Genomic DNA, 15,720 nt, shown 5'->3' on the forward strand with positions numbered 1-15,720 from the left:
ATTTATAGGGAAACACAAGATATATTGATTTTCTCATACCGTTTGTAACACATCGACCACCCAAGAATCAAAAAAGTGCATATGTATATTCATTCTGGGTGCTTATTCCATTTTAAGACGATCTAGTCATGTACGTCCGTCTGTTGAAAATACGGTAGGGTGCGAATGGGCCGGGCTATAAGGGTTAATATGTTCCAAAAATATTAATACAAATTGTTTGATACTGAAAATGTGGAATAACGGAACACGATTTCACCTAACCCTCCATGAAAAGAAATTTGAAAATATTTAGTTTTATAGAAAAAGAAATTTCTGTACCATTGCGAATCGGTCCCCAATTGACCATACTCTCGTAAAAGCGGAATATTTCCAAACCTTATGGAAGATATACGAAATATCAAGTGACACCATAGTATCCGGATTGGTCCCCAATTGACCATACTCCCGTAAAAGTGGAATATTTCCAAACCTTATGGTATCCGATTATGCTATTAGAATATATTCAAAAAAATTGAGTAATTCATACTGAATTCAACGGAAAAGTACCTGAAAGTCCCCTTTTATAGACTTTCGTTCAATCAGGGTGCTGCGTGTAGGCATAAAAATTAAAAAGTACCAGCCACAGAACGAAAAAAAGTACCAAAAATCCTCTTCTACAGATTTTCATTAACTTAGGACTCTCAAAAAGTACTTGTGAAGATCTAAAAAGTACTAAAGAGTCCCCTTTTATAGGTTCTCATTTCATCCGGGCTCTACATGCTTAATTTCATGTTTCTGGGTTCAATATTACTGAAAATTAAAAAAGTACCTTTTAAAGAACGAAAAATTACCAAAAAGTTCCCTGGTATGGTTTCTCACTTAATCCAGACTCTACATGTTTAATTTGATGTTTCTAGGTTCAATATTATAGAAAATTCAAAAAGCACCTTTTAAAGGACGAAAAAGTACCAGTCATAGAACGAAAAAAGTACCAAAAATCCTCTTCTACAGATTTTCATTAACTTAGGATGAAGATCTAAAAAGTACTAAAGAGTCCCCTTTTATAGGTTCTCATTTCATCCGGGCTCTACAATTTTAATTTCATATTTCTAGGTTTAATATTATAGAAAACTCAAAAAGTACCATTTGAGGAACGAAAATGTACCAAAAAGTCCCCTTTTATGGGTTCTCACTTAATCCGGGCTCTACATGCTTAATTTCATGTTTCTGGGTTCAATATTATTGAAAATTAAAAAGTACCTTTTAAATAACGAAAAAGTACCAAAAAGTTCCCTGTTATGGGTTCTCACTTAATTCAGACTCTACATGTTTAATTTGATGTTTCTAGGTTCAATATTATAGAAAGTTAAAAAAGTACCTTCTGAAGAACGAAAAAGTAGCAAAAAGTCCCTTTTATGGGTTCTCACTTAATCCGGACTCTACATGTTTAATTTCATGTTTCTAGGATCAATATTATAGAAAATTCAAAAAGCACCTTTTAAAGGACGAAAAAGTACCAAAAATTCTCTTTTATGGGTTCTGACTTAATCCGGGCTCTACATGTTTAATTTCATGTTTCTAGGATCAATTTTATAGAAAATTCAAAAAAGGACCATTTGAAGATTGAAAAAGTGCGTTTTTATAGGGCTCTACATACATAGTTTCATGTTTCCGTTTCTGCATGCACGAAAATTTTCAATTCAGGGAAAGCATGTCTGACAGAATTGTTGAAGATTTGGATCCCGAAGATATCTGTGGTCTTCAGAAAATTGATTTCAACAAAAATACAGACAGACGGACATATCTTAATTAACTCCGCTATCTATAAGGATTCGGAATATATACTTTATAGAGTAGGAAAATTATATTCTAGAAATTACAAACATCCATCCGGGGACATTTGGATATATAAACTGTTGATGAATAAATGTATTCTCGACCTTTCCTTGGAATGATTTGACATGGGATCGGACTAGAGAACCACATAAACTGATACTAGGGGTGGCTAGTTGCTCACAGGTCTTTGTCCTGGCCTGTCAGTTGGTTGAAGTTCCATCGGGATGTACGCAGTGCCTGTGGTTTAAACCCAAATTCGAGGGAAGAGCGACTGATGCGCGGTGGATTCTATAATTCGGGGTAACTTCGGTGCTGTTGCCGAAGTCAACATACCAAACAGAGGAGTGACTGGGACTAAGCGTTGGAAATTATTTGGCGTTAAGTGTATATGATACAGGTTCAATGAGAAGTGTGCTGGGTTGAATGGTGATGGATGTAAGTTACAAGTGATACCATTGAATTTTTCCTTCCCTGTCCAGGTATGTTCTCTATGTACTCAACAGAGGCCATCCCATCTGCGTGGTTGTAAACGGAAGTGATGTTTATGCATCTCGAAAGTTAAGCAATGGGACAGCAATGGTCAGAGATTAGATAGCTCGAGTACTTGAGCAAAGTGTAAAAATTGCCATCCGGGTGTAAGATACCCAAAGAGACGACGATTTATCACAAAAACTCACCCTGTGGTTAAAAAAAAAAAAAAAAAACACCGTGAAATAAGACCAAGACGGCAGTTGTTCACGTAAAGCACTTCTCCATTCAAACCTTTCTCACGAAGGTTAGTTAAGAATGTAAAATATTGAATTAATCCCCAAAGTCACTTGATTTGACAACGATTCTTACTTGAATTTAGAATTTAAAACATTTAAGCAAAAAAAATTAATTACAAACAAGTAGGAATCTATAGCCGGGCATGGCCGATGAAACTGATTTTCTGAGAGAGGGGTTATATTTATATATATGTATAGTGTTTATAAGTGAATTATTGTTCTTCAAGTAATTTTTTGAAGAGACTTTGTACGGAGACAAGGATAAAACAAGTAAGAAATTATAGTCGGGCGAGGCCGACCATATAATACCCTACACCTGTTACAAAAATGAAATGTGATTTTGTTTTCATAATAAAGCATTGTAGTTGAATAAAATTGTGGACATTTAAGTCAAATTTTTAAGGGGGCTTTGTATAGGTGCTATAGTCAAATGAGACCCTATAATTATAAAATTCATGAGAGTCATCAAGGCTAGTATAGCACTTGGTTTTGCAGCTTTTTGTTGAGATACGAGTATAATAAACATAATTATGAATTTAAAAGCCCTAATCGTCGGGTTGGGGGCTAGGTGAAATAATGGACCGATGTTAACCATTTTTAATAGGCTTTGTCTCCGGTGCCATAGAAGATCATGTGCCAAATTTCATTGAATTATCATCAAAATTGCGACCTGTAGTTTGATTACAACGTTTACAAGCCCTATTCAGGGGTTCAGTTATATGGGGGCTAGGTAAAATAATGGACGGATGTTAGCCATTTTCCATAGGCTTTATCTCCGGTAATATATCATTTAGAATTATTTTGGGTTTTTTTTTTTTAGAGATACTAAACTAATTATGAGCTCAAAAGTCTTATTCAACGGATATGGTTGTATGGGGGCTAGGTGATATAGTAGATCGATTTTAACCATTTTAAAAAGGCTTTGTCCTTGAGAGTAGCATATGACGAATTTCATCTAATTGTCTAGAAAATTGTGACCTGTAGCATTTGCACAAGGTTTACATGAACACACAGACGGACGTATATAGTGCAATCGATTTAGAAAGTGATTCTTAATAGATTACTGTACTTTAAGGTGGATGCAGGACCAGCCCAAATGCATAATAACCCCCACTTTAGTGGTGTAGGGTATTCAAATAATTACACGTAAGTTTACACAATCAGTTTTGTGATTTCGATTTGTCTAAAATTTTCAGCATCAAAAGCAATATTATACGATATCTCGAATACTTCTGGATTCTCAAACACCTATAGCAAACTAAGTAAATTATAAAAAATTATACTCCTAGCACTTATGGTGAAGTTGTGAAAAAAATCATCAGAAATCTGAGGAAAAAACCCAATAACAACAATATTATCCAGCTGTGAAGTTCAAGTGTTGATTTTGTTATGATTTTTTATGAGGTTTTATTTCATGGCAACAATCATGATGATTGTTTCTTTTTTTTTTTGCTGTTTGTGGTTTTTGATATCCTGGAGAGAGTCACAATGAAAGTAAAAGGAGAAAGAAACTTTTTTTTAGGTTAACATTTTTATACTCGACACTCCAAAACGAACATATGGTTGATTAGTTGACCTTTTTGTTAAAGATTTAACAAATACGATAGCAAACCATTAATCACTAGGAAAAAACAGTAGGCAACACCCACAGACTGGGAGTAAAAGAAAAAAAAAAAAAAAGAATTTGCAATTTTTCTTTAAAGAAGAAATTCGCCCTAAAAAAACCACTTGTCATTTAGAAATCTAGACAAAAAGTTATAGTTATATATAGTCTAATGTTTAATTGTATTTTGACAATTGATGTGTCATATGTCAGAAAAAATGACATTTGTATATTTTTGTTTTACGGCGCTTTCATGGTTGTCACGTTACGCGACCTGATTCTTTTAAAGGTACTCGCTTATAGATACTTTTATGAAATATCTACCCAACATCCATCCTTTTTTTACGGTAGTTTGTTTAAAATTGTTGAGCCCTACATACACACATACATACACACACATACATATATTCAAATTTCCTTAACAACTTTAACAACTATCGGCAATAGTTGAAGTCCTGGCATTGAAACAATTGTTTCCATATTTTTGTTACAACATTTTAAGTGATGTGTCTGCAAAAAAATAGGAAAAGGAAAACAACAACAACAACAACAACAACTATAATAATATAAGTAAAAACTGTCACACATCCATTTACAATTGTTGTAGTTTATTCCACAATCCGACAACCCTCATTGTATTGTCCTCAATTCAAAATCTGGGGATTTTTTTTTTCCCTGCACTAACGTTTTAATTGAATCTTTTTCGTTGTGTTTGAAATTTGAAATTGAGTCATTTTTATACAGTTTTAATTGCAACATCTGTCACTGTGGTTTTTATGAAAATTACCTTCATCTTCATTTTATTTCGTTTGCCTTATGGAAATTGTATTGAATTTATTTGTTGTTTTTTTTTTCGTTAGGAATGAGTTTGTGTGAGTGGTGTGTCATTGTCATAGAGTCCTTGGCTAATAAATAAAAATAATAAACATTTAATATGATTTGTTTGTTGGCTTGTCAAAATATTTTTTATAATCAACTATTTTTTAGTTTTTTTCTTATTCGTACTTAAGGGGAGGGATTAAGAGAAAAACTACAGCTAATAACTATAAATTATGATTTGTGATAAAAATACACAGTTTTCAAATTAATAATAATAGATTTTAATAGTAGATAATTATTTAGATTTCTAGAGAAAATATATATTTTTTTTATTTAAAATTTCCAAAGTTATTTCAGGGAACTTTGAGTTATTCATTAACGAATTAATGCAAATTTGCATTAAATTGGGTATTAAGTGAAGAAAGAATGTTTTTATACCCTTCTTCACCTTTGTGAGAAGGTATATATAAAGTATATATGTATATTCTGGATCCTTATAGATAGCGGAGTCGATTTAGCCACATCCGTCTGTCCGTGTGTATTTAATGACGAAGTGCTTTATGTGAACAACTGCCGTGTTGGCCTATTTCACGGTGGTATTTTTCAACCACTGGGTGAGCTTTTGCAACGACTCACCACCGCCCCATTGAGCTTTTTAAAAAAAAGCTCAATAAACTCGTGCCATTTTTTGTTTTTCACCCATTTTTATATTTTCTGAAAGCGCTCGACGAGATCTTGAAAAAACATGCTTGGACATACTACTTATCTCTTATAATATCCGAGTTATAGGCATTTAAAAATTTAGTGATACAAAATTTACCATACCTTGGTCCGCCTTTTTTTGAATACCGGGCGTAATTTTGGACCAAATGAACTCAATTTTTTCTTGTTGGTTAGACAACAAAATTTCCAATAATATACAAAAAATTTCAGATCAATATCATTTACAGATCCAAAAATATACGTTTTTTAATTTAAAAATTCAAAAAATTTTAGATTTTTGCCGTTTTTTTGCCAAAAATGTGTCTTAACTCTTTTATTAATAAAATAAAATTTTCTTTAAGAACATATAACAATTTTATAGTTTTCTAAAAGGTATCTTTACGCAGAACGCTTTGGCGTAAAAAACTTGTCCTATTTTTTGAAAATGTTGCTACTGCGTCCTTCCGAATATGACCTATTTTTTTTATCAAAACTTCAACTTTGGGCGACATGTTCTAAAATCCCAAAGCTGGGATCATAAAACTGAAAGCAGTTTTGGAAACCTCAATATGTTTTCTATTTACTCCAAAAGTATTTTCCCAGCCCTGAAAGAAATGTGGACCCTATGGGCAAAAAAGTAAAAAATCCCATTTTTGGGATTTTCATTCCTATTTTTGGGAATTGCGGGATGCCCTTTGACCTTTTCAATTTCTTTTTTGCATTTTCTTATTTGAAATGACAAATTTAACAAGCGTTGAAAATTTCATTGAGTTCTGTTCATAAATAAAGATTTTGTCATATATTACATATTTGTTTAATTTCTAAAACTATGATTTATATCAAAATTTTAATAGGGTCGCAGATAGCTACAACAATTTAGTCCATATTTATCCCTTAATATCTTTTTTTAGTTAGATATGGAAATTCTCGATTCTTTACAAAAATTTTCAAGCCAATATCTCAATTACATTCAAAAATATGTTCATTTAAACCTGTATCCTTTAATTTCATATTTTAGTATTAAGTATGACAGAACATACATTTGGTGTTGAATAAAATATTTGGACAATTTTTAAAAATTATTTAGTTAATTATTTTATTAAAGACTATAACATTGTATATACAATAAAAAAATTATAATTTTATTATGAGCCACGCACAACAACACCTTAATCACCCCACACAAACCACCTATCCCGCCCACCGAAATATAAAACACAATTTAATACAATATCATCAGTTAGTATAATAGCTTTTTTTATTTGAACTGTTTATCTTAAATATAATACAATTAATTCTTACAACCTACTTATATAGTTAATTCCTAACACTACTTATTTTCTATAAAATAATCTATCGGTATACATATTTTTGTATTTGGGTGAAAAACAAAAAAATGGCACGAGTTTAAAAATTTTACATGTCGTAGGTACCCTACTTTGAGCCGTCCCTGGGGCATCTGCAGGGTTCATCTTCAAAGCTTAAACTCGAATACTCCTTGGCTACGCTCACGCCAAATTTTATCCCGATCGGATCAGCCGTTTAGAAATGCCAGATTTATTTCCAAAAAATTTCGATTCTGCCCCACTGTGCGGTGGCAGTATACGTATATAGAATTTCCGGTGCAGTATACGTGCACTTTGTTCGAGTGCTCGAGCTATCAAATTTCTGACCAATGCTGCCCCGTTGCTTAACTTCCGAGATGCAAAACATCACTTCTTTTTCCAACCACGCAAATCCGTAAAATAAGCTGAGACTTTCTTCTTACTCACAGTGACATACTGTGGTAATTCTGCTATGAACAGAGTTTACTCTAAACATACGTGGACAAGGAAGGAACATTCAATAGCATCACTTGTATAAGATACCTTTCATCCATTACGATTCAACCCAGAACACTTCTCATTCATCCGACTCATTCAATAGAGAACAACATATGACAGACTCACTCTAGGTATACGGACGGATGAGTTCCGTATACCCCTACATTCATCCTGTATCATATACAATTAACACCAACTAATTTCCAATTTCTAGTCCCACAGTCACTGCTCTGTGGGGTATCTATTGTCAATTGGCAACAGCACCGAACTTATTCCGAAATATAGATTTCACCATGCATCAGTCTTTTAACCGCAACTTATTCTTCTAGCGAATTAGGGTTTAAACCACAACGTGGATCCCGAAGGAACCTCAACCATCTGACCAAACTGGACAAGTCCTGCCACCCTTAGTAGCAGATTATGTGGCTCACTGGTTAAACCCCATGTCAAATCATTCCAAGGACTAGCCGAGGAGTGAAATGACATTCACCAAAAACATAAGCATAAAGAATAGATGAGAACCGGAGTAAATGAGAAATTATATAAGGGGACTTTTTGGTACTTTTCGTTCTTCAAAATGTACTTTTTTAAATTTTCTATAATATTGAACTGAGAAACATGAAATTAAGCCCGGAGTAAGTGAGACCATATAAGATGGGACTTTTTGGTACTTTTTCGTTCTTCTAAAGGTACTTAGGTACTGAATTTTCTATGATATTGAACCTAGAAACATGAAATTATGTATAAAGAGTCCTGAGTAAATGAGAATCTATAAAAGGAAACGTTTTGGTACTTTTTCGATCTTCAAAAGGTACATTTTAAGTTTTCTATAATATTAAAACTAGATCCATGAAATTAAGCATGTAGAGCCCGTATTAAGTGATAACCTATAAAAGGGGATCTTTTTGTACTTTTTCGCTCTTCAAAAGTAACTTTTTCGAATAATATTGAACTTAGAAACATAAAGTAAAGCATGTAGAGCCCGGAGTAAGTAATAACCTACATAAGGGGATTTTTTGTGACATATCCGTTCTTCAAAAGGTACTTTTTGAATTTTCTATAATAATGAACCCAGAAATACACAATTGAGCATGTAGAGTAAATGAGAACCTATAAAAGAGGATTTTTTGGTACTTTTACGTTCTTCAAAATATACTTTTAATAATATTCAATCTAGAAACATAAAAACAAACATTCAGATCTATAAAAGGGACCTTTATGGTACTTTTTCGTTTTCCTTTTAGTATTTTTCGACTTTTTGTAATAAAATGCGTACTGATATGCTATGGATCGATATTGATAAAATTTTGTAGATAGAGTTCAGTTCATTTTGATATCCTTCAAAACCAAAATTCAAAGTTTAAATTTTTTACCACAACTGGATATCCGAAGAAAATATTCTCGAAAAATTTTATCGCTTAGAAAGCCTAATACGTGCATAATACATATATACTTTGAGTATAATCCATGCAAATCAGCGGACAAATTTAGCATATTGGGGAGTTCAAAATCCATAGATTTTAGAGAAAACAATTTCAATTTCAGAGACCAAAGTATACTCTTCTTAAGCATCGAGCTGTGCTGAATCCGAATCAAACTTCAGGACGCGATATCTCAAATCCCAGATGTGTTGTAGAAAATGTGACACTATATTAATTATTTTATCCATAATTAAAAAGATGTTGATTTATTTTATCCTTTTTATTAATGGACATAATCATCTGTCAGTTGAAGCAAGATAGGGTCCGAATAGAGTTATTTAATATTGAAAATGGATGATATCAATCAACGATTTAGTCCCTAGTGCCTATAAAAGTGGCCGATCTAACGAACTATTGCTTAAATTTTAAAAAATATGTTTAAGTTTTATGCACTCAGATATTATGTTGTACAGTATGGGGTCGTCATATTTGACTCTAGCCTATATATAAGGTCCCTCTTTAAACATACTAGTATAGCGATGAAACTTAATAGTACTATGTATATATAAAGTTTTATAGAAACCAAAATCTTCACACCAAATGTTATATAGATCGGCATATAATTGACCACACCCGCCATTTAACTTACTGCACTTACAGAAAATCAATTATTCTTAAAATGCTAAAACAATTCTGAAATACCATATTTTATTTTAGAAGTATTTTAGAAAGTACCCAATTTGAACTTAACGGAATAATTTATTAACGTTCATAGCGGTGAAGATAATGAGTCTGGTTCGTAGTGCAAGTTTTCTCACTCAATGGCGATAGTCGCCTCGTGCGTTGCTATCTTGACTTTGGAGTTGCATTCAATCGATAATCTTTACTAACAAGGTAACAAAGTTAGAAGATCTGAAGGATAAAACTGTAAGAAAAATTATTGGTATCTATGTCGATCGATTTGTTTGTCCGATTCACGAAAAATTGGATCCATATTTAAACGATTATTAAAATGATGACATTCTTTTCATATTGTTTTTTCCCTTTTCTTTTCTTTTTCTGAATGCGGTCCTATAAGTAATTCTATTCGTGTTACTCGATAAAAACCAGGCATGAGCGGTAATGATTACACAAAGTAATTCATTACATGGTCAATTACAATTACTTGTAATGTGTAATTGACCAATAACCAATTACAATTACTTGTAATTGAAGTTTTGCCAATTACAAGTAATTGTAATTGGAAAAACTTCAATTGTCATTACAAGTAATTGTAATTGTCAAAACTTCAATTACAAATACAAATCATTTTAATTGGCAAAACTTCAATTACAATTAAAAGTAATTGTAATTAGTAAAGCTTCAATTACAATTACTTCATATGTAATTGTAATTGAAAATGTAGTCATTACCCCCCAAGCCTGATTAAAACTTAGTTATTTTAAGAAGTTTTGATTGTAATTCCTCAATATTTAAGATTAATTATAACTACTAACAAGGAAGAGCTTTACTTTTTAATAATAATATTATTTTTTTAAATATTACAGTTACAAAATAGTTTCTTGCAATTTATCAAAATAAACATAAACATCTATCAATTTTCTTATCAATAAAATTAGTGTTTTTCCCAAACAATTTACAATCAAAACAGTTCCACACGAAAAATTAAACATAGCTTTAAACAAAATTATAAATTAAAATTAGTTTTAATTAATTTAAGCAAACAGCTAAGAACAACTACTAATAAAACATTTATTCAAAAGTATGTGTCTTAAATCTTTCGTTTTGAAATTTTCAAGAAAAAAACATAAATAAACAATTAATTAATTTTGATATTATGAAAAACCACACACTGATGGTGGCAAAAAAAAAAAAGACAGACAAGACACATGTTACAGCAAACAAACTAATCTATTATTTACAACAATGTTGCATGAAACATATTTAAAAATAACATTTATCAGAAAACAAAACCTTAGGTAATTTATTAAATAACTATTTTTTTATGGTAATAACAACTGTTTTTAGACATTTTAGAACTGTTGGGTTGCGGGATTTTTTTTTTTGCAGAAACTAGTGGTCAAATGGTTAAGTCAAACAAATTATTTTGTTTTTATTTAAATTAACAATTTCAAACCACATAATGAAAAGGGCAACAATTGTTATTGTTTTTGAACAAAAAAACAACAACTATAGTTTAAATAAAATGAGAAAAACGCTAACAAAATGAATTGCTAAAGTAAACAAAACTCTTTTTAATTTTTCTTTTATTTAAGAACAAATGGCGTGAATTTGTAGGAATAATTTAAATGAATGAACAGAAACAAAAAAACAACAACGGAAACATAAACCAAAAGAAAAGGCGTGTCTTGTAGAAAAGAAAACTAAAACAAAAACAACCATATTAACCCTTTTATTAAACAAAAAAGGAAAACAAGAAAAGCAGCAAAAAAAGACAACTACAACTAGCTGATGGTATGAGTTACAAAAATAAATTAATGGTTGTTAGACCACAAACCTTCATTGCTAAATAACAACAACAACAACAAAAATATAATAAATGCAAGAAACAAGTAATAACAACACAATAATAAGTCTATTTTAACACCTGCCTATGAAAACGGTAAAATAAAACATTTTCATTGGTTCATAAACCACACACAGCAAAAGCAAAATAAAAGAAAAACAAAACTCAATGTTTACTTTTTTTTTCATAAAAACACACAAACAAACACACACTTTGATACGAGTATAAGGGGAATTCTCTTTGTTGTTAAGCTTTGTTTACATTTCCATAAAGTGAGAGTGAGACAGGGTGTTTGTTGTTAAAAAATAAATATAAAAATATTTCAACAAGAAAGAACAGTAGGGTATGAGTGTTTGGCAATTACTCGCTAATAAACCAGCGAGTGAGAGTATTGAAAATAAATACACTCTCTCTCTGTGTGTTTATGTTTTCAAGAGGGTGGAGTTTTTTTTTGCCAAAAACTAGTTTTCTCTTTTGTATTGGATTCAATTAAAAGAGTATTCTTATTAGAATTTTTTGTTTGTTTATTTACTTTATTTATATAGCTATCTCTTTCTAACACTTGGTAAAGAAATAAAAAGCTAAGAAAGAGTTAGCTCTATAAACAATTGGTATTTTATTACCTTTTTCTTTTTTTGCTTTACAACACATTATTGTTGTTGTCTTTTTATAATGCTGAACTGCTGTTTAATGGAATTTTCATTAGGTTTGTTAAGACAATGCAACCAGTTCATGTTGGACGGTCTTTTGATTAACATCGTTAGTGCGCAGAAGCTTGAAATGTTAGGTTGACGTTTAAAATAAAGATTTGTCGACACAAAAACAACGTGCGTCTAAAGGAATTTTCGCTAAATTCTGTACGGGAATTTCTTATTTCAAAAGCGGCTTTCTAATAACAAAAAAAAATCACATAAACCTTAAAATTTTAACAAAAAAAGTGTAAAAAACACAAAAAAAAAAGAATACCACAAACGTCAAACTATATTTGTGTGTGTGTGTGTTTGATGTAACCTTGTACGTTTGAAACCAAAAACAGAGTTTGTGTTTGACCTGTTAGCGTTGAACAACGAAGTTTCATCATTTAACGGATGAAACTCCAATACAATTTTTCTTATTTCTTTTGTGTGTAATAACAACTTGAAAATTTACGTGAATTTGACAATATATTTTTTTTTTTCTTAATTTTGTATTGTGTTTGTTGTAGACGTTGTTGTTTTGTTGGTTGGAGTTCAACTATAATACTCAAACCAAACAACCAACAAACAAACGTGTTTGTTTGAAGTGCAAAAATATTTTGTGTATGTTCGTTTGTGGCAAGGAGTTGTTTTTTTCTTCTTGACCAATATGTTTGTTATTGTTGTTGCTGCTGGTATAATGTTGACCTTTTGGTAATAAATTAAAAAAAAAACGAAACCAAATAAAAGGTGCTGTTTTGAAAAATAATAATAATAAACAAAGGATTGTGTTACACAAACATACCAAATGACGAAATGAACCAATGACAGTGTAAACTGGAAAAGAAGGATTTTGAAAAAAAAAATTAAAAAAAGATAAAATAAAAAACAAAGAAAAAACCTTAATCTTTTATGGATAATTTTTAAAAGTGCAATATTTTAATATAAAAATTAAAAAAAAATGGCTGCTTATACACAATTTGGATATGGTGGCTATCCGTCGGCTTCACAGGTGGGTGCTTAACATATTACAACAAATAATGCTTATTAAGCTTTTTGTTAAACTTTAACAATTTTGTTTTACAACCTAATTTAACAAATCTATTAGAAAAATTTTGTTAAATTGTTGATATTATTTGTATAGTTCAAATCTACAAAAAAAAACTATACAAAAACTTTTGTTACACTACAGTTACCACATCAATAAATTATTTATATAATTTAAAAACAACAACAAAAAGTTCTTACAATAACTTAAGTTATCAATCGAAAACTATATATAGTCCACATTTAAAGTGTACAAATCACTTTTGTACCATTTTAACGAGGTCATACTGTATAAAAAGCCGTTATATTTGGTTGTTAACTTTTTTGCATACTATTAAAACGCTGACAATGTTTTATTTTACACTGATGTTAGAGAACTTGCACTAGAACTATGAAGGAAAATCTTTTCGTGATCTAGGTATAATGCTTTAACAAAATCTGCAACTCTGCATAGAAATGGAAATTTAAGAAGATCGGACAAATAGAAAATCATTTAAAATTTTCTTTTTTTGAATTCCTTCATCTACGGATTCGCTCAAAGGACACCGCTTATATCAACAGTTAATCTAGAAAAGTTTAAATAAAACAAAATGTCACGGAAAAAGATCATTCTTTCTGGAATAAAATCGTCTAATCTAATGACCATGTCGGCAAGCAGCTCTGGCACTTTGGTTTTTATTGAAAATACTATGAATAAAACTTATTATCTTAATATTTTAAGAAACAATTTGCCAACCCATGGCAAAGAAATATCATTCAAGCAATGCTGAGGTGGGTTGGTTGAAAGTACTATAAATAAAACTAATTATCTGAATATTTTGAGAAACAATTTGTCAAACAAGTGTAGATAAATTGAGCTAATATTGTACCTTTCAGCAAGACAATGATCCCAAGCACATCGCAATAGTGAAAGAATGGTTACTTTATTACACTCCTAAATTACTGGAACATCCTCCCCAATTGCCACGAATTAACCTAATCGAGTATTTGCGTGAGCATCCGAAATTGAATGAATATAATATGGGAACTTTCTTATGTAAGAAAAAACAAAACTAGTAGAATCGATTAACCAAGTTATTGATAATTTACTGTTCCATTATTTTGACCGTATTTATTATTTTGGCATTAAACAAAATATTGGCGGGAAACTTAAAAGTCTTTATTGATGTTGATTTGCATTTCCTGTTCTACGGGTTTCTTTGAAACCCTTGAAGAAATCGCCTATAGTAATAGTTATTCAGAAAAGCGGAAAATAAGATTTTTTTCTTTCTGGCATAATATCCTCTTAGAAGGGTTTCTGAATGTTACGTGGTGCTTGCTAGTTAGTGAGTTTACTCGGAGGCCTTGTGAAACATTGTGATATTCTTATAATTGTCATTGTCTTATGTTGACAGAATGGTTTCCTTCCCTAATTTCGTTGACTATTTGGTTCTTGCGGACTTCGTGAAAACCAGCCAGTGTTCCTAATAAAATCGATCATGTTTACTAGTGACGCATCTCTGAGACAGTCCTGATCATAAAAAAGAGCACTATCAAGATAGAGTAGTCTGTGCTCTTGTAAGGCTGGGAAGTCACATAGAAAGTGTTGTACCCATTCCACTTTTTCTTCGCCCAAACAGCTACTACAGTAGTTATTATACGTTATACGTTCCGACATATGTATGTCCAATCATACAGTGCCCAGTAATTATACCAGAGCAGTCTCACTTAAAGCCCAGTCATCTATCAATTTTGATAGGATCGACAGGGGAGTGTGAATATCCCTTTGGGTAAGGGTTAAGACTAGGGACGACCCTTTGGTTGCGCTTTCATCAGATATTACATTTCCCCGAATGCCTTCATATACTGGAAACAATATCAACTCAACGTGAATATCCTCTTAAGTGACCAATATAAAATTCAAGATATCTATTTGGAAAGAAAACTCGTAAAAATAAGGTGAAACATAAATAATGAATCTATCATCCTATTACGGTTATGTGAGGATGTATGACGGCATCTAGAATTCGAAATTAGGTTTTTATTGAAAGAACTAGGAATAAAACTGATTAACTAAATATTTTGAGAAACAATTTGTCAACAAGTGTAGAGAATTTAGGCTTACAGTGATCTTGTATCTTTCAGTAGGACAATGGTCCCAAGCATACCGACAAAATAATGAAATAATGGCTACTTGATAGCACTCCTAAAATACTGGATCATGTCCATGAAAAACGTAGGTCAATTTAAACACTTACTTCAAAAGAACGTTGGCAGCATTTTTACATAGTCCCCGTATCAGTGTTTTTGCTCACGGGATTATTTAATGCGATCTTGTCTCTAGGAGTTTTTCCGAAAGTATGGAAAATCTCTCAAATAATTATGATACCGAGGCCTGGAAAGGATTTAACGTTGGCATCCTCCTTTAGACCGATTAGCTTATTGTCCTGTCTGTCAAAACTATTGGAGAAAGTTTTCCAAAGGAAACTTATTCTTAAATAGTGAAAACCGCTTGACTGGAGAGATTCGAAATTCTTTTGAAC

The 15,720-nt window shown here is 31.4% G+C and overlaps 1 protein-coding gene across 3 annotated transcripts in view; it reads left to right on the top strand.

Moving 5' to 3' along the window:
- Positions 1–12,214: 12,214 nt before the first annotated feature.
- Positions 12,215–15,720, top strand: part of LOC119606492 (homeobox protein araucan-like) — a 62,674-nt gene continuing 59,168 nt past the window's right edge. For all 3 annotated transcript variants that reach the window (XM_037960021.1, XM_037960020.1, XM_037960022.1), the window contains exon 1: positions 12,215–13,163. In XM_037960021.1, the coding sequence (XP_037815949.1) occupies positions 13,113–13,163 (51 nt within the window). In that variant the 5' untranslated portion in view covers positions 12,215–13,112. The remainder of the gene's footprint in view (positions 13,164–15,720) is intronic.

The sequence above is a fragment of the Lucilia sericata genome, unplaced genomic scaffold (genome assembly GCF_015586225.1).
Source record: "Lucilia sericata isolate MDLA Ls3-8-SP2 unplaced genomic scaffold, ASM1558622v1 Contig000594F_arrow, whole genome shotgun sequence".
NCBI classification, from domain to species: Eukaryota; Metazoa; Arthropoda; class Insecta; order Diptera; family Calliphoridae; genus Lucilia; species Lucilia sericata.